The sequence below is a fragment of the Chiloscyllium punctatum genome, chromosome 19, assembly GCF_047496795.1.
Source record: "Chiloscyllium punctatum isolate Juve2018m chromosome 19, sChiPun1.3, whole genome shotgun sequence".
NCBI classification, from domain to species: domain Eukaryota; kingdom Metazoa; phylum Chordata; class Chondrichthyes; order Orectolobiformes; family Hemiscylliidae; genus Chiloscyllium; species Chiloscyllium punctatum.
The window spans coordinates 53618583-53638748 of NC_092757.1; the positions used below are offsets into that span (position 1 = coordinate 53618583).

Genomic DNA, 20166 nt, shown 5'->3' on the forward strand with positions numbered 1-20166 from the left:
ACAAGGATGTTGCCAGGGTTGGAGGATTTGAGCTACAGGGAGAGGTTGAACAGGCTGGGGCTGTTTTTCCTGGAGCGCTGGAGGCTGAGAGGTGACCTTATCGAGATTTACAAAATTATGAGGGGCATGGATAGGGTAAATAGACAAAGTCTTTTCCCTGGGATCGGGGAGTCCAGAACTAGAGGGCATAGGTTTAGGAGAGAGGGGAAAGATATAAAAGAGACCTAAGGGGCAACCTTTTCACGCGGAGGGTGGTACGTGTATGGATTGAGCTGCCAGAGGAAGTGGTGGAGGCTGGTATAATTGCGACATTTAAGAGGCATTTGGATGGGGATATGAATAGGAAGGATTTGGAGGGATATGGGCCGGGTGCTGGCAGGTGGGACTAGATTGGGTTGGGATATCTGGTCGGCATGGACGGGTTGGACCGAAGGGTCTGTTTCCATGCTGTACATCTCTATGACTCCAAGTCCTCATGCCTCAATTCGTGTCTAACCTATTATTAGTTTTGCTGGGTTTAGGAGAATGTGCTGCGTCTCTGTAAGGAGGCTGCATCGCACGTAGGCCACTCAGTCATTTGCTGTGGTCAGTCTTAACTCTTGGCTACTGCCTTTCTAAGTGTTTCAGACATACACCAAGAAAAAGACCTTTGATACCAACGCCTCGTTGTTAGTCAAACTGTTACACAAAGATTTGATTCACAATATTCTAGTGTAATCAGGGATGCCAGAGTTAAAGATGTTCCAGCAGGATTTGAACCCAAGTTCCCCAAAACATTATCTGGGTCTCTAGATTAACTGTCCAGCGATAAGCCCACCAGGTCATTACTTTTTCTGGATAATGGGGCAGAATGTCCTTTGCCTCTTATCAATGTAAGAAAGTAGCCAAAGAAAACAGCATTAATTTTATTCTGAAAACAAGGTTAACACATGTACATCTTCATGCAGTTTACTGTAATGGGTACAGCATTAGTCATAACAGACTGTTAAAAGATTAAATATTCACAACCAGTTCCACACATTAAGACGACAAATGGGAATTCGGGCTGGGTTTTGACTATAATCTGCATCACAGGTACCGGAGTACAAGGGGACCATTTTGTACTTCCTATATACAGTGTGGAAATCTGATGGGTTAACAAAGCTATATTGCTCGCACTATACCACACACAGACGAGGGATATGCCCACAATGCATTGCACCTTTGGGCACCATTTATTCATTCAACAGCCCCACTACACAGACTCAGGAAAAATGCTCCAGGTGCAAGAAGGTTATGTACACATTCACCTAGGAATCAAACATTAGTCACAGACCATTTTATTCATTATGTTGTAGCTGTAATCCCTTATGGAAGTTTAATTATGTTGGTTCTATCAAGCAGCCTCACTGTAAAGCTTATTCAAGATGGTAATGTCAGAACAGGTGCAAATAGGTTCTGGGAATAGCTGCAGACAGATGAACTACGTGGAATGGGCTCAGAACACAATTCATCATCCTGTCAATGTTGCAAAAGCCCATGTTGGCATTGATTTGCTCTTCTGATGAGTAAGAAGACTACAACTGAGATGGGAGTGGAGGGATGACATTTCAAATTCTCCCTGACCTGATCTTCTAATCTCAGCCACACGTGGGTACCACAGTTTATAGTGGGTGCCCTCCTCACCTTCTACAGTAAGTGGTGTGCAGTGGGTGAGGTGTGGGAGGCACAGTTTCCAGTTACAGTTCTGCCTCCCCTCCCCCGCCAAGAACTGGACAGGAGCTACATTTCTACTGAGACACATAATGATCCTCCGTTATAGCTGCCAGGGAGATGCAGCTTGTCAAGATCCAATGGGGGATGAAAATGGAACCAAGGCAGAGGAAGGGGAGGGCAAGAGAAAGATTTCATAACCTCATTACAAAAAAAGGTGTTGGTTTGCGATATAAAATGGCACCCTTCAGGGAAGAAAATGGCAGAAAAGCCATCTTTACATTTACAGTAATGAATGACCAAATCAGTAACCCACAGTTCCTCACTGTATATTCCTATTTGCTGGCTTTTATTGTTTTTACAGATAATCAACTCAGAATAGAATTAGATATTTCATGCGAAGCTACAATATTGGTTCTGAATGATCCTGGAATCAATCCGCCCAGTCCACATGGTTCAGGCCACAGAACCTGATAACTAACCAACCTGTACCAGCTCACTCTGCCACTCAATAATCTCTCTCAGTAAGCTATTGCTTGCAGCCTGCACACTGGAAGTATTTGATGTTTGTTACATTACGGAGAACTGAATAGTCACATAACAGATTGATTTTATACAGAGTTTTATATTTTATATACATATATATGTATATCTATATATATATATACTTGTATGTGTGGGAGTGCAACATTTGAAATGAGAGAGGACAATGCAACCAGTTTCTTAGTGCTTTGTACTATGAGTGGGGAATAGCAGGTGAAGAAGCAGCTAGAGGCCTGATACCCTGGAAAGGTCACATATAAGGCAAAAGAGAAATAGGAGCCATTTTCCTACAGTTACTTTGCTAATGTAATATTTGCGAGGTCTACTCTGATTAATGCTCTTCAGTTTACTCTGGTTAACTAATTCACATTTTGACTGGAAAGGCATTCAAAATAAATCTTACATCCGTATCATTGAATTAAACCTCCAGAACACTCCACTCATTGTGGATTACTATCCTTCGGGAAATGTGTGGAATATGGCCAGGATTCTAATTATGAATAATTAGTCATTCTAATTATGAATAGGATTTCATTATTGCTGATTGTAGAGGTTTCAATAATTTCGAACCAATTTACAGCCAGTGCCCTGGCTCGAATCATGGAAAAGGCTGACAGGTGAATATAACCCAAAGTTGCAATAAACTGCTTAAAAACATCCTGCACCCCTCAATGCCTCAGGAGATGTTTAAGGTGAAACATTAACTCTGATTTCTCTTCACAGATGCTGCCAGATTGGCTGGGCCCTTTCCAGCAACTTCTGTTTTTGTTTGTGATGAACAGAAGTCAATAGGATAGATGGAAATAAATCATTACCTCCACAAGGGAGCCCAGAACAAGGATTAGGCACAATGCTACATTTACAACAAGGGTGATGATCTGCAGTTGTTCATAAAGTAAGGTGATGAAAATGAGAATCTCTCCCACCAAAAGCCATTGAGATGAGGTTAATTTTGTAAACTTAAGATTAAAATTATTCTTCAAAATTTAACTTTTGTTTCAAAAGAAGTCATTACTTTTAAATTCTGTTTTTAACTGAATCACGTTCAGAATCCTTGCTAAAGAAGTACGCATCAAAGAATTTAATTCCGCATCTCTACCTGTATAAGCTGTAGCAGTTTGACACAGGGAATTGTCTCCATATTTCCTCATTTAGACCCGCTTTTTACTGGAAGAGCAAAACTAAGAGGAGGCAGATTCGCTGCCATGCCTTTCAATGAGTTTCTATCAGGATGGCATGGTGGCTCAGTGGTTAGCACTGTGACCTCACAGTGCTAGGGACCCAGGTTCAATTCCAGCCTTGGACCATGTCTGCATGCTCTCCCTGTGTCCATGCAGGCTTCCTCTGGGTGTTGCGGTTTCCTCCCACAGTCCAAAGATGTGCAGACTAGGTGGATCATCCATGGGAAATAGAGGAGTAGGAGGGGTGGGCCTGAGTGAGATACTCTTCGGAAGGTTTGTGTGGAATGGATGGACCAAAAGGCCTGCTTCCACACTGTAAGGATTCTATGAATCTCTGTCACATTATTGGGAGTAAGAAGGAAGGACAAAATAGGTCTTCAGGCAAAATATGGGAGAGGGTACAGTATTCTAGTACATCAGAGCAGGTAAAAGAACAGGGAGTTGCCTCCCATCTTGCTTAAAAGATAATACATAGCAAAGAGACTCAGAGGGAAGTTAAAGCATACTTTCATCAATCCCCAATATCAAATCTTACTCAGTTTAGAAGAATGGCCAATTTCATGGGCACCATTTTGAGGCACAATTCTCAGGGGCAGTGTTGAGGGCGCTTTACTCTGGATTTAAGTCAGCTACATTTGACATTTGAGCACTTGACAATAACAATGTAAACAGTTCATTTTTCTCCAATACTACTACTCCCCGCCGTGACCAGCACAAAGGTCAGACCGAAAAAGGGAATATTTCCTAGAAAAAGGAAAACAAGTGTCGATATTCTTAAATAATACAATTCTTAAAGCTACTTTTAAATAATATTAAATAACTCTATAGTGTAGTGAATTAGCTGGATCCATGTTCCTGCAATTTTGGCAACAGTTTGAGGCAAGGATCGTATTTGAACTTTGACTGAAGCTAAGCTGAAACATTTAAGCAACTTTGCATTGTTGGGTACTTTTGTTTAGTGTCGAATTTTAATATTAAACTACTAATGTGATCCTTCACCCCAGGCATCTGAGACAGGGGAGCTTGTCTCAATGCTACATGGAGTGAAAATACTTGAAAATATTTTTTTAAAAATATGCCACTGACTTAGGGAAGCATAAATTTCTCAGGATCTTGGTTTGTCCCACAGTGATTCATATTTCGATGCCTGGTGAAGGCTCTCAGCTTAATCCTTAGTGTGGGAGAACGGGGGTAGGTAGCACACAGTGTTTTAAGTATCAAACAGGATTTCAAATAAGAAATAAATAAAGTAACTCTTTTCCTCCTATTTACTATTACATCACATTCTTTAGAAGTTACGAGTTTACCACTTTCTTGCTGTCACATGTCAAGTCTGAACACGAAGGGCAAGTCTGTGTTCTGCTTTAAACAACCAAGTTTTTTTAACATCTGGACAGATTGTGAGCTCTCCCCACAATCTGACCCTGAACTCTGGGCATTAGCTAAAACAGAGATGAAGAGAGTTCTTTTTCTCACAGAGGGCAAGATTTCTTAGAACTCTGTTCCCCAAAAAATGGTAGAAAAAAAGTGTACTCAAATACTTTTAATGTTGACACATAAATACTCTTGACAAGCAAAGGGGTGAAAGGTTATCAGTCGGACGGGAAGGTGGAGTTATTAGATCAGCAATGCTCTTACTGAATGGAACTTAAGGGGCTGCTGTAACCCAACAAAATGTCGCAAATCCATGCTCCTAAACTAAGAAGGGATTTTATTTGCAGTTTATGCAGACAGCCAAACAGCCTTAACGTTTGTAATCTGAAACAGGAGGCAGGAAAATATCGACCAGTTTTGGATCTCATCAGTGTTTCAGTAGAGTTCTGTCTCTCCCACTGTTCTGAACAGTGTGTCTCAACCTCAACTTTGTGATTGTCCCTCTAATATTTCAACACTTGGGCACACAGACTGATGGGTTGTGATCAAAAACAGACGTCCAACCTGAATGAATACGGATATTATGCAGTTTTGTTCTTGGATATTAAATACCACTTTTGCAAACCCATTGAACCAAAGCAGTTCTTCTTCAAACCCAGTGTCATCTCCTGTTCTGCTTGCAAGAAAAACAAACGGTCAGTCACCAGGAAAATATTATCTCACGCTTTGGGTGATGTTCACTCTTTCATGCATCTGCCTTGCAGTCAAGTAGATAAACTGGCCAAAGTGGCCGAGTCCTGATGCACCGTTCTCCTTACATGGGTGCAGGGATGGCACCAGGGCTTTGGAACTCCAAGCTCCATCAATAACAGAATGCAGTCAAAACAACACAAGTCTTCAAGCAGGGCCAGCCGTTTTCAAGTGCACAAGAGGGTAACTAGTAAACGATGGACTTGTCCTATTCACAAACACCTCTGGCATCAGTGCTGGGCCTAGGGATAGCGGGGGAGAGAGAGAGAGAGAGAAAGAGACAGAAGTGAAGAGAAAGAAATACACAGGGAAAGGAATGCATCATGTCTGGATTTGCAATCTCAGGGGAAAATGCACTTCATTTCACCAATGATCAATGGAGAATCTGGCCCTTCCTGCTCAATCTGAGTTGAACACCAGTCACAATGTTAGATCCTAGGTCCCTATGTGTCAGATTATATATATATTTCTCTGTGGGAAGGGGGGGGGGGGTGTTACCCTGTTTAAGGATTGGCTGATGGGGAGTAGAGGGGAGGGAAGGGGGAAGAAAGGGAAGAAAAGGGAGGGCAGGGAGGAGAAAGGAGTGGGGGGATAGGTAAGGGAAGGGAAAGGAGAAGGGGAGAGAGATGTGGAGATGGACGAGAGGAAAACACTGAGGGGTGGACAGGTGGTGGGGAGGGGCATGTGTTATTTGTTGACAGATGAATTGATGGATGGAGTCAATGTCCCCATGGAGGTGTGCAAGGTATGCCCTGACAAGGATGTTCCTATTATGAAGAAGGGCTTACTCTGTGGACAGATTTAGGGAAACTCTTTGCCTAGGTGAGGCTTGTCATTGTTGGTGCAAACACAGCGATGTCCCAGTTTACTTTTTACAGGATCTTTGGGGTGTGGCAGCTACTGGCTGTCGTGAGTGGGGAAAGCTAATGATAACTTTCTTTTCACAGCGCATTACTCTTAATAAACCACAGGAGCTGATAGCTGTCAAAATTATTATTGATTTGCAAGTTTCCTTCATTCCACACAACCCAGTGTCAGATCCAACATCCCTCCTGACATCCAAACCACGAAATTGGGAATAATTTTAATGTCCTTCCAAGTTCAGTCAAGTGTTATCACAGGGCCCCTTCCTGCCATCTAGTGTCGGTGACTCAGTACTACAGGCACACCACCCACTGTCACTGTAGCTTTGATCTGGAGATCTGAGGAAGAGTCACTGGACCCGAAACATTAACTCTGATTTCTCTTCACAGATGCTGTCGGGCCTGCTGAGCTTTTCCAGCCATTTCTGTTTGAGTTTACCGATCCTGGGTTGTGGGGATTAGAGTCCATCAGATCCACTAGATTTGGGCAGAAAGATTATAAAGAATTTGAAGTGAAAGTGTGCACAGAATGAACTTATTGTAAACAAATAAGCTGTAAACGAGCGTAAGACCAGCGAAACCCAGTCTCATCCTCTCTGGCTACCGGCAGCACCAGTGGAGCAATGCCCTGGTCTTGTTCAAAATGATTGGCTACCACTTCAAATCTTCTTCAGGCCTACCCTCAGAGGTAGCTTCATTCCCATTCCCAGAAACTCCAGCTCTCTGGAATATGGTCTGCTGCTGTGTTCATCCCTCCCAAGACAAATTTGCCTCACCTTCATTCAGTCTAAATTCTCTCCCATCTCCTCCACCCGAGAATACTGCTCCCTGTAACCACTCCTATATGCACAAGTCCAAATGCAAGTTTCCCAACACTCTGGGAATGAATGATTCAGACACACACAGGCACATGAACAAAACTAGGCATTTTGTTTTCCCATTTGCTTCTACTGGCTTGTAACAATCACCATTTATTTTCTCTTTGTAATTTTAATTAACCATATTGTGTTGGAACAGTAAGGAGTGGCAGATAGAGTTTAATTTGGATAAATGTGAGGTAAAACAAACAAGGGCAGGACAATTCATGGTAGGGCCCTAGGGGTGCAGGTATATAATCCTTTGAAGTTTGTGACACACAGGATGGTTAAGAAGGCATTTAGCCTTTATTACTCAGGTGTTTGAGTAGAGGAGTTGAGACGTCATGTTGAGGTCTCTTCAAGAGTACTGTGTGTGGTTCTGGTCATCGTGCTATAGGAAAGATATTGTTAAACTGGAGAGGGTTCAGAATGGATTTACCACTGGGAGTGAAGGGTTTGAGTTGTCAAAATAGACTGGATAGTCTGGAACGTTTTTCACTGGAGCATAGGAGGCTGTGGGGTGACCTTATGGAGGCTTTTAAAATCATGAGGGGCATTGACAGGGCGAATGACAGGTCTTTTCCCTAGGGTGGGGGAGTTCAAAACCAAGGGGCATATTTTTAAGGTGAATGGTGAAAGTTTGAAAAAAAGACATGGGGGAAATTTATTTTACACAGTGAGTAGTTTGTGTGGGTAATGAACTGCCAGAGGATGTGGCAAATGCAGGTGCAATACAACATTTAAAAGACATTTAGGTAAGGACATGAATAGGAAAGGTTTGGATGGATATGGGCCAAATACAGGCAGGTGGGACTAGCTTAGTTTGGGAACATGGTCAGCATGGACTGAAGGGTCTATTTCCATGCTGTGTGACTCTATAACAGTGAACTGCACAAAAACACAATACGGTCCAGGGAATAGCCACGGTTTGTTGAGAATAGGAGAGATGAGGAGTAAAATAAAAACTGCTGTGGGCAGGAATTTGCCACCACGAGAGCACATGGTTTCAAAGCTTGGTGCATCAGCTCGGGAGATGTACATGTTTCTTCTTCATTATTCCTTCCTTATGCACAACTTTCCTCTCATACCATTTGTGAACTCTAAATTGTCCAAATCTAAACCTGAAATTAGGCTGAGATTCTGACCGGAGAGAGGACAGTGTTAATCTTTTTATACCGATAAAGTGTGGCTCCCTTGCTTCTTAGATGCTGCCTGACTTGCTGTACCTTTCCTAGCGCCACACTTTAATCGATTCTGACTCTCCAGCATCTGCAGTGCTCACTATCTCCTAATCTTTTTAAATCGCCCAGCGCTCACTAATCACCAGAAAATGCAGCTCAACAAGTTTGTTCTGAGAATGTCAGTGAAACACAAATGATGGCAAAGAGACGTGGCCTTGAAGAGACTGGACTAAGGTGAGGAATTAGGAAGAATGCACCATCTATATGGGTGCTGCTCACTGACTGGCTCAGTGTGTCATTCTTTAGCAGTTTTAGAACTTTCACCAGTTGTAACATAAAACAAAAGATGAATGAAAGGTCTTCTATACAGATAAGCAGAGGGAGAAATCCAACAAAAAAAAAATTGATTCTAATCTCAGAAGTAAAACATTTTCCATCGACATTTGGATGATGAGCTGGCTGACCTTTTGACCTCCTTTCAGCCCAGTCCTTTATCCTGTCTCTATCTCTCTCACTCCATCCTATCCATTTCTTATCCATCTTCTTTATGCTCACAATGATCGTTGAGCTTCTGAATTTGTTAAGCCTCCTTCTTTCTGATATCTGAAATCTGTTCTAACTCCAGCTACATCATTGCAGCATTTACCACCAGGACTCCCTCTTTCCTAATACCTCAAACTGTGGAACTCTTCACCCTTGCCAGCAATCGTCTCTTTCTCCAGCAACAAAGAGTTTCCAACACTGAAACTTGATATCCTGCGACCATTACTTGTCAATATCCCCAACATTTTTCCAACATGTTCCTGATTCTCTTCAAAACCTGACAATTCCCGGGAGGATTGCCCTGATGATGTAGGAGTTTTCAAAGAGAGTTACTGACCTTTTCTGTCGACTCGCCTCGATCTGTTGACGTGGACTGTCTATTCGACACGTCTCCTGAACCTTTTAGCTGTAGTGACTCTGGAGAAGCACAAACACTCATCTCTTCTCTGTAAAGAGACAGAAGTTAACTTTTAAGTTATTTGTTTTGGTTAGAAGTTACCACCGTTTGAAATCCTCAACATATAGGCTAGGTTAAAAAACCATCAGCTCTTACAATTGCTTTGATAACACAAGGCTGAGGGAACATTTTAAACCTATATCTTACCCCAGAAAAATGGGAGCAGACAATGTTGGTGGAATGGAACCTCAAAACACACATTCCGAAATATTGAATCTAAGGAAGTGAGGTCATGGTAAAACTAGGAGCTGTTCTGTCCCACTGCAAATCAAAATTCCACAAATAGGTCAAATAAACAGGATCTGGAACAAGGTAATTCATAACACAACATCACCATTTGTTTTTTTATTAATTAGCATTATTATTTTTGAGGGAGAGTTGTCTCTCTCTGATGTCCTAGTCCAATTGCTTACAACTTATGAAATTGTTACATTTTGGGACTGAGACTTTAAGATAAAATTAAGATAGTCATAAACCCTGTTCTATGTCTGTTTGACAGAAGGCCCCGACTGTTTGACTGTTAGAGATTAAAAAGGGATTCGGTTTTTTTATAAGGAAGTGAGTATAACGATTTACACTTGGAGACCATGGCAGCAGCCTATGTGCTAACAATAGGATCGTCTGAAAATCTCCAAAACCACTGAAAAGTATTGATAATGTTTGTTTACTTCCACGATAAAATGGAATTCAAGTCTTAAAGAAAGCTAATCAGCATCTCTACCTGGATCCAAAGCCCATACGATTCATGTTGCCATGGAAATGGACTTTGGAGAGGCAAGTGTCTAAGATATCCTTGAAAACTCAAAGGTGGTTAGTCTGTAAGGATCTGGGAGAGTGAGAGTGTTGCAGGTGATAATACACTGTGGCTTATCAGGCAAGAAGGTGGATGCAAACACAATCTCAGATTGGGAAGACTGAAAGCTGGAAGGTTTATCTAGCTTGAACTGGAGAGACAATCTTCAGGGAAAGAAATCATATGAAAGACATCTGAAATTATAAGTCTCAAAGCTTACAAACAGCAAGAACAGAAATAAATCCTCAGGAGCTAAGAATCATCTTGAATTGTTTCTGGGAGAATTGAACATCTATTGAAAGAACACTGCAAAGTATATCTGTGAGGTGCTGTGTTTTCCGTTGTGCTAATAGAATATAGGGAATATTTCGTTTTGTGGTTTAAAGTGTGGTCACCCTGCGGTAGGATGGATGTTTTTTACACTGGGAAGGGTGCAAAAAAGATTTATAAAGATGTTACTGAGAGTGGAAGGTTTGAATGATAAGGAAAGGCTGGATAGGATGGGATTTTCATCCCTGGAGTATTAGAGGCTGAGGAGTGATCTGAATGAGGTTTATAAAATCATGAAAGGGCATGGATTGGATGAATTGGATAGGGAGTCCAGAACTAGAAGGCAAAGGTTTAAGGTGAGAGGGGAAAGATTTAAAAGGGACCTAAAGGGCTACCTTTTCACATAGAGGATGGTGAATGGATGGAATGAGCTGCCAGATGAAGGCATCTGGATGGATATATAAATAGAAAGGGTTTAGAGGGATATAGGCCAAATGCTGGCAAATGGGACTAGATTAATTTAGGATATGAGGTCTGCATGGATGATTCAGATGGAAGGGACTGTTTCTGAGCTATACCACTCCACAAGTTGCCTCCATGAAATGTTTAGTCAATAGTCAAAACACCAAAAAACTGCAGCTGCTGGAAATCAAAACACAAAAACAGAAATTACTAGAAAAGCTCAGCAGGTCTGGCTGCACCTCTGGAGAGAGAAGCAGAGTTAACATTTCAGGTCCAGTGACCCTTCTTCAGAACTGATAGTAGCTAGAAAAATGTTGGTTTTCATGCAGAAGATAGGATGGGGAAACGGGGTGTGGGGCGGGGGGGGGGGGGGGGAGGGAAAGGTGTTTAGGAGTAAATGATAGGTTTCAGGTCCAGCAAGCTTTCTTCAGAACTGAGGGTGGTTTGTTTAGTCAATGGTGCTTTGCAGCTTTCATTGCAATAAATGTCAAAGGGCATGGGCATGACCTTTTCTTGTATTATTCTTTCATTATTAACTAAAAGTTTGAAGATGTTTTTAAAATGTACCGGTGTCTTTACAGAAATTGGAATAACTTGTGTCAACTACAGGTCGAGGTGAAGAGACACAGGGCAGCTCAAACCCAAAGCTCTATCAAGCTTGCTGTGGTGGCCATTAGACACACATTGGGACAGACTAGGGTTACCATGTATGAACATGCTCCTTTTCCTGAGCCCATTTAGATTCCCTACAGTATGGAAACAGGCCCTTTGGCCCAACCAGTCCACACCGACCCTCCGAAGAGTAACCCACCCAGACTCATTTCCCTCTAACTAATGCACCTAACATTATGGGCAATTTAGCATGGCCAATTCACCTAACCTGTACATCGTTGGATTGTGGGAGGAAACCGGAGCACCTGGAGGAAGTCCACGCAGACATGGGGAGAGAGTGTGCAAACTGCACACAGACAGTCGCCCGAGGCTGGAATCGAACCTGGGACCCTGGTGCTGTGAGGCAGCAGTACTAACCACTGAGCCACCATGCCACCCATGTACTTTGCCTTTCCAGAGCACTCAATCTGGCTCAGGTTGGGACTCAGCGACATGAACAGACATGACAAGGGACATCTAAACACATCACAGTGCAACCTTTGGTAGCTCAACAAGTTTCTCAGTATCTGTGTTGCTACCACCACTATCAGGCGAGAGATGAAATGCAGTGAGACCCGCACATTTCCTTGAAGAGCTTTTCAATTCTTCTGTTTTCTGTGACCAATAACTGTTTCGCACGACTGGAGTCAGAATGGCGCTGCGGAGAACGAGACCTCGAGAAATCCTGTGAAGACACAGAAGATTGGGAGATAGAGTCACTTCTCCTATTTCACCTCCATGTACAGTCTGACAGAAACAAGTTTGTGAGCAATCCTTTGTCTTGAATCATCTCTGATACTCTTGAAAATATGTGGCCTTAAATATTCTGTCCTAGATTATTGTTAGTTCATGGCTAGATTGAGACAAGAAACTTCACTTTTTAAAAAAAACTATTTATTAATTGGACAGTAGGTTAGGCGCTAGACTTTCATCTTCAGACTTAGTTAAAACCAGTCTGCACTGAGATTACCAACTCGGATTAGAGTTAATCCTGGAGGATATGTTACATAACATTCATATTCCAATCACCCACTCAGGCAAACGTCTATTCCCATTGAACTAAATCAAAGGAAAATAAAAGAGGAATTTTTAAAAACTGTTTAAATGTCCTTAAGGTTTCTCTCATGTTGTTTAATCCACAGTGTCCAGAAATCAAATCCCTATATTCTGGTCCCAAACACATTGATTAGATTTTTAGATTAGATTAGATTACATTACATTACAGTGTGGAAACAGGCCCTTCGGCCCAACAAGTCCACACCGACCCGCCGAAGCGTAACCCACCCATATCCCTACATTTACCGCTTACCTAACACTACGGGCAATTTAGCATGGCCAATTCACCTGACCTGCACATCTTTGGACTGTGGGAGGAAACCGGAGCACCCGGAGGAAACCCACACGGGGAGAACGTGCAAACTCCACACAGATAGTCGCCTGAGGTGGGATTGTTGTAAAGATAGTAACTCTAACCTAGACTGATGGGATAAAAGACATGCTCTTTCTACAAAGGGCCCACACAAAATAGATTTTGCCATCTCAGTCGAGTTTCTGAAGTGGAAATCCTCCAAACATGTTACATGAGTTGATTGTTCTTGTCTATTCAACACAATGAAATGTTCTTTTGAATTTGCAGAGATGGATAATGCTATATGAAGGGCTTTTACCCGAAACGTCGATTTCGAAGCTACTTGGATGCTGCCTGAACTGCTGTGCTCTTCCAGCACCACTAATCCAGAATCTAGTTTCCAGCATCTGCAGTCATTGTTTTTACCTCGTTGATTTTAATGCTATAATACTGCCATCTACTGGCAGGCTGTATTTACAGCACCAGCCATTGTGCAGAAAGCAGTGAGTCCCTGCTTCAAAACAAAAACTGGGAGAACTGCAGCTGCTGGAAGTCAGAAACAAAAATCAGAAACTGCTGGAAAAGCTCAGCAGGTCTGGCAGCATTTGTGGAGAGAAATCAGAGTTTACATTTCAGATCAAGTAACCCTTCCTCAGAACTGATGGTGGCTGGGAAAATGTTTTTTATGCAGAAGATGGGGTGGGGGGATGGCAGGGTGGGAGTAAGGAGTAAACAATGGGTGAAGATAGACCCAAACAGAGAGAACAGTTGGACAGATAAAGGCGTGGATAATGATCAGCCTGGGAGAGTGAATAGCTACCACTGGGGACTGTTCGTAGCTAACAATGGGTGGTGTGTCATAGCAGACCACGTGATAACAAGGCCTGGTGTGCGGGAGTTGAGGTAAGGACACGGGAAAAGGTGCCTCAAACCCTAAAATTGTTGAACTCGATATTAAGTCCAGAAGGCTGTAGGGTTTCTCAAGTGGAAAATGAGATGACATTCTTCCAGCTTGCACTGAGCTTTGCTGGAGCACTGCAACAAGTCTGAGAGAGAGATGTTGGCCAGGGAACAGGGGGGGTGTATTAAAGTGGCAGGCAACTAGAAGCTCAGGGTCTTTTTTGTGGGCAGAATGTAGGGGTCACCCAGTCTATACACTGTTAGCCACTCAGAGTCCCCATCAGTAGCTATTCACTCTCCCAGATTGATCATTACCCACCTCCTTTGTCCAACTGTTCTTCTTTAACTTTAGGCTCTAACTCCACCTATTGTTGACTCTTTAGCCCCTCCCCCATCCTATCTTCTGTATAAAAAACAACTTATCCCTAGCTACTGTCAGTTCTGAGGAAGGGTCACTGAACCCGAAACGTTAACTCTGATTTCTCTCCACAGATGCTGCCAGACATGTTACCTTATCAGAACATGGAACTTCTGCCTTCTGCTTACTGCTACAATTCTACACGTGGTTAGAGTTTTCTCCAGCTATTTCGAATTGTGTACCTCTGTCAGGATGGATGTGGCAGGCAGTGAAACATTGTCCCGGCTTCAGGGCTTCTGATCAAACCCCAGTTGTTTGCAGTCATGGGTGCACCATTGGACTGCCCCTTGAATTAAAGTATGACTTGCAGAATAAGCATAGGTCACCCAGAACAGGACCAGCTACTGGAAGGAGGAAGAGGCGGAAAAGAACAGGGAAACAAACTCAAAAGGAGGAGCTGCTGGAAAAGCACAGCAGGTCAGGCAGCTTCCGAGAGGCAGGAGAATCGACGTTTCAGGCCTTCATCGAAAGGAGGAGGCCATAACCACTCAGTGTTGTTTAGGGAGCAATTCTACTTCCCTGAGCCTGACTGAGGAATAATGTGAGAGATGAAAGGATGTCCTCACAGAAATTTGTCACTAACCCAAGGCAGGACTGGGAGGACCACATTGCAAGTAGGTTCCAGTCTGGGGATCACCCCATCTCATTATTTTATCCACTACACAGTTCACCATCCACTGTGTGTGGGGGAGGTCACTGACAGTTTTTATGAATTGAGAGGTGACTACATTGCATTCTCTGTTTCCAGAGATTGAGTATGTTGCTTCACTAGGAGTGCAGCTTTCCCCATTGTGTCGCCTGCCAATGACTGTATACCCGCTGTGTTTGTGGATGCTGCTTGCCAACTGTGCCATTTGCTGCAGCTGAAAGGGGTGCCACTTCCTTTAAGCTCCAGCTGGTGTGTGACCAGACACTGTGAATCAGGTCTGGTATCTTGGCAGTAATCTGGTGGAAAACCACACGCAGAGTATCACCAAAGTGTGGTAGCACAGGAGGAGGCCTTTCAGTTTTCACTCTGTACCAGCTCTCGAGAAAAGCATCAGGACGTAGTGCTACTCTCCTGCCTTTTCCCCATAAACCCTGCTCGTTGTTTCAAGTTAAAATTATCATCCTGTGCCCTCCTGAATGTCTCAATTGAACCTGCCACCACCACATTTCCAAGCAGTGCATTCCACACCCTAACTATGTGGTTTTTCTCTCGCATCACATATACTATTTTTGACAATCACGTTCTCCAACCTTTGACGAGCGGGAACAGTTTGCATATTGTTATGGTCCAGACCCCCTCAAAATACAACTTATTTCAGTACTATAGTTAAAATACACCAATAAGTGTAGAATAAGTTAACAGAACTTAACAGAATAATAGGTACAGTAAGTATTGCTAAGTAACTGTTTTAATATAGCAATGTCCCATAAACACACCCCTTGACAAATAGGCAAATTCAGAAAAGTAGACTTGTCTCTCAGGTAACCCAACAACTGAGAGAAACCCCAGCTTCTGGAGGGCAGGTGGGATTTAAGGGAAACTTATATTAACCCTGACCCCATCCACCATTCCCACTCCCACTCCCACTGATTGTGAGTAACTTTTAGGAGTTTGGGGTTGGGGCTTGTTTCGGTGCAGCTGTACCTTTGCCTGTACACAGAGTAGGCCTGCCAGCCAGAATGGTTTCATATCGACCCATGTTCTATGCTTTACGGTTGTTTGTTTGATGTGTTCACTTTTTTAAAAAAAAACTTGTGAAGATATTTGTTTGAACGCATTAAAATGCCGAGCTTGTTGCTCACCTCTTGCTTGAAGCATCTGCCGTCGGTCATTGCTTCGTGCTGGCCTCGCTGATGGACTCCATTGGCAGAGCCTGCACTATCGAGTGTCTATTAAACCGAGAACAATAGCAGGGGAAAACTACCATCAGTAACATCTAATCCACACCAGAAAAAAAAAGCAAACATCCAACGTAGTGTCATTTAAAAGAAAAACTGTAAAAGCCAGCAGTTTTATTAAAAAGTTAGGTATATCACTGGTTAAAAGAATGATCAATAATCACTGTGATGGTCAGGCAGGCAGCAAATAAGGTTCTACACAATTCTGACCAACTGTCTTCATACTTCTACACACCAAGGAAAACCGCTTCCACGGGCTCAAAGCTCCTGATCCAGCTCGGAGTGCCAGCTTCCAATCTGGATTGAACAAAGTTCCACAGTGACTTACTCACTGTTTTCGGGCCCATCCTTCTTCTTGGGACACAGGAAGCAGCAGAGGGAATCTCTGTCAGTGTCTCACCCACTTCTATAAATGCCACTCGCTGCTGTATATGATTAGATTCCCGACAGTGTGGAAACAGGCCCTTTGGTCCAACAAGTCCACACCGACCCTCCGAAGAGTAACCCACCCAGACCCATTCCCCTAACGAATGCACCTAACACTATGGGCAATTTAGCATGGCCAATTCACTTGACTTACACATCTTTGAACTGTGGGAGGAAACCGGAACACCCGGAGGAAACCCACGCAGACATGGGGAGAATGTGCAAACTCCATACAGATAGTTGCCTGAGGCGGGAATTGAACCTGGGTCCCTGGCACTGTGAGGCAGCAGTGCTAAGCACTGAGCCACTGTGCTGCCCCTATATTACACTAATTATTTTGTTTTAATGTCCCAAAGCTTCCATGAGAAGCGAGCCAGGGAAGGCAAGTTTGTGACGTATATGGATGAGGTAGTGAGGGAGTAGGAGGGTGGGTGAGGAGGGGTAGGAGGCTCGGTGATAGGTAGGAGGGTGGGTGATGGGACAGGAGGGTAGGTGAGGAATCAGAGGGGGCAGGAAGGTAGGTGTAGGATAGTGGGGCGGTGGGCGGTGTGTCCAATTAGAATGCTGTAATCAAATGATCCAATTGGGAATTCAAAAGGTCGAGCTGGAGGTTGGAGCTCAGAGGGTATAGTCGGGGTTTGGGAAGGTGATTCAGAGGGTCAGGGTGTCATTGGGAGTCACAGCTGTGGAGGGATAGTTGGGGGTCAGAGGTTGTACTTCGGGTCGTAGCTGGGGAGGGAGTGAAGGGTCAGTCGAATAGTTGCCTGGGATATCAAACTGTTTTCTTAATCATTTCACATTTCTTGTTGACGAAAGTAAATCAGTAGACCCCAAAGTATCCAGCACAAAATCAGGATCAGGATGCTTTGCAGAGGATCCCAGATGCTAAGTAATTCCACTTTAAACTTCCAGGGTAATTCCTGCTGAGTCCCTGCATCAGGATGACTGAGAAGTCCCGATGCAGATCTTATTCGGTTTCCAAATGCCCAGAGACTGGAGGTGCGAGCTAATCTCTTTTACACTGGAGCCATTTTACAACTTCAACACAGAGCATCAGCAACTACCAACAGGTGATTAGGAATCTAGGCACACAAATCAGTGTTACCGTGAGAGATGTGTTTAATCAAGCAGAAAGCTTTCAAGGAACGAAGGGGAGTGATGGAGACAGGGGTGGAGAGGGTTAATCTGGGGGTAGGATCTTACCTGCATGGCTTCCATCAGTCTCTCCATTTGCTGGTTTTGCTCCAGTGCACTCCGCAGGGCCTCCTCCGTGTTAACCAGCCTCTGCTGCAGTTTACAAATCTCGGTGTCAGTTTCCGTGTCCTGCAGAGAGGACGGGCGCCGCTTTTGATCGGGTTTGTACTTTTCAGTACCCTGGGGGGGCGGGAAAGAGAGAGAGAGAGAGAGAGAGAGAGGGGATGAATGACTAGATAGATATTTAAAATATAAACAATCTATTTCACTCCAGCTGCTTTAGTATACAGGTGCCAAATGGTGAACTGAAAAGCAGCATATCATGATGGTTTCAGTGAGGTGTAAAGGCAGCTTCACTGGGTTCTGGGAGCCATCATCCAGCGTGTGAGGTATTGTCCTTGCTTCCCCTTTCAGTATTTCTTCAACACTTATTTCTCAATAGATCTGCCTTTCTCCCTTTACTGCTGATGGAGCAGGAGAAAGGAAGTCAGTCATGTACAAATGGAGGGAGAGCTTACCCATAATGCTCAGCAAGAGTGCAGCCGCTCTATAATGATTACATATCCTCTCAGCAAAAGTGAGGTCTGCTTCCATTGGGATGAATTAGACATTACTCCACCACCATTCAATTTAGATTGGATCGTGATGGATATGGATTGCAGAATTCTGGGTCTAGTCGATTTAAATATATCTCTGGGTTACAACTTGGAATATCTGATCCTGTCAATACATGATGGAGCAAAACCCAATGGGGAACAGCAGTCACCTTTTATCAGAAGCAGTTGGTTTGCGAAAATTTGCCAAAAGAAAAGGCAAAGGAGCAAAAGAGTAGAACAAAGTGCTGGCTTTAAAACAAACTCAAAGTTTCCCTCCCTGGAGAAAGGACACACTTGCATTGATGTAGTGCCTTTCACAATCTTGGGGCAACCCAAAGCACTTTGCAGCCAATGAGGCAACACAAAAAAAGCAGAAGGAAGAAAAGTGTTTCAGCCCAAGCTCAGCCTCTTTAAGGAATATTCCTGATGCACAAAGTGAATATCGGGCAGGATTTATAATTTTGGAACACTGAGTTAATTAAGGCATTCAATGATGATCCTTTAATTAGCTCTAGGTTCCAGAATTAACCCGATTGCATCATTTAAATATACCTTGGCAACATGGGCTGTCCTCTGTTCCTCTTTGTCTCTCTCTGTTATGAAGCTGATCTAGATAATAATATAACACAAGAGTTTTTTTGTCCTAGTTCAATGTCAAGAATAATATAGAGTGTTGAAGTTGTGGCACCAATAACCTTTAATGTCCTAACAATATGTAGCCCAGCTTATTCAGTTTCATCAATTAGAAACAATCCCAGCCTCGGTATATACCTAGAAATAAGGGGCTGCATTTTGTGCCTTCCCCTGTTTGGGTGGGGTGGTAGTACTCAATGTGGATGGATAGTGGCTTCCACCTCAATTAAGTCCAAGGCATGGAGGCCACTGGAGACTAAATACTCCTATTAACCAAGGGGCGGGAGAAAGGCTCACTACATGCCAAACAAACTGATGCATGGTGCCTTATGGTTTGGTCAGGGACAGAGGAGGCTGAGAGGATTTGGATCCCTGGGACCTGGCAGTAGAAGGAAAATGCCTTCTGAGAACCTTTCCCTTGTCCCTTTATCAATCGCTCACACACTCACCTCTCATCATCGCCCTCCTGAGGCCTGGGATCCAGCAACGATCCTTGGCCCCAAGTGGGTGTTATATTGGGAGTAGCCACTGTCTCCCAGTGGCGCTGCTGATTCAATTCAGCTGCTGACCCCTAATTGGCCAGCAGCTGAGAGGATGGGGCTTCTGACCCCGGCCAATGAAATGCTGGAGTGGCACCTAATGGGGGAAGGCCTTCCTCGAAAGAGGTAACAAGGGGCTCCCGATGGGCTTTCCAGCCATGAGCCCAGGTCCATCACCTCCAAAAGACTCCAGTCGTAAGCATAAACTGAAAAGGACTTGCAGCGACAGTGCTGTCTCTCGAACTGCACAAAAGTTGATTTAAATAATCAGTAATTATACATTCAACAAACTATGGATTACTTTCTTATTTTTAACTGTTCAATATCATACAGTCTGTATAAACTGCAAAGAGGACATATTAACCTTTAGTCACTGCCTGTGTCCTTGCATGACAGCAGCCACTTGATTTGATACAACAACATCAACTTAAAAGTTTCAGGCAACTTTGCAACCACATCATTGGCAATTCCCAACAAAGTCAAAATGGAAGTCAAAAGTCAATGATTAATTGATTAACCGGGTCCTTGCAGAGGGGAAACTGATAGGACTGAGATGTATAAGGAGGTGTGACACTGCGTCACAAATAAACTACCGAGAAAGAAAGTGG

General features: G+C 43.5%; 1 protein-coding gene across 4 annotated transcripts in view; it reads right to left on the reverse strand.

Annotated features, from left to right (window-relative positions):
- Positions 1-890: 890 nt before the first annotated feature.
- Positions 891-20166, reverse strand: part of clip2 (CAP-GLY domain containing linker protein 2) — a 142390-nt gene continuing 123114 nt past the window's right edge. For 3 of the 4 annotated variants that reach the window (XM_072589418.1, XM_072589421.1, XM_072589419.1), the window contains 5 exons: positions 17800-17970; positions 16075-16161; positions 12199-12302; positions 9322-9430; positions 891-5782 (listed from right to left, as the gene is read on the reverse strand). In XM_072589418.1, the coding sequence (XP_072445519.1) occupies positions 5771-5782; positions 9322-9430; positions 12199-12302; positions 16075-16161; positions 17800-17970 (483 nt within the window). In that variant the 3' untranslated portion in view covers positions 891-5770. The other variant, XM_072589420.1, reaches the window with a different exon arrangement.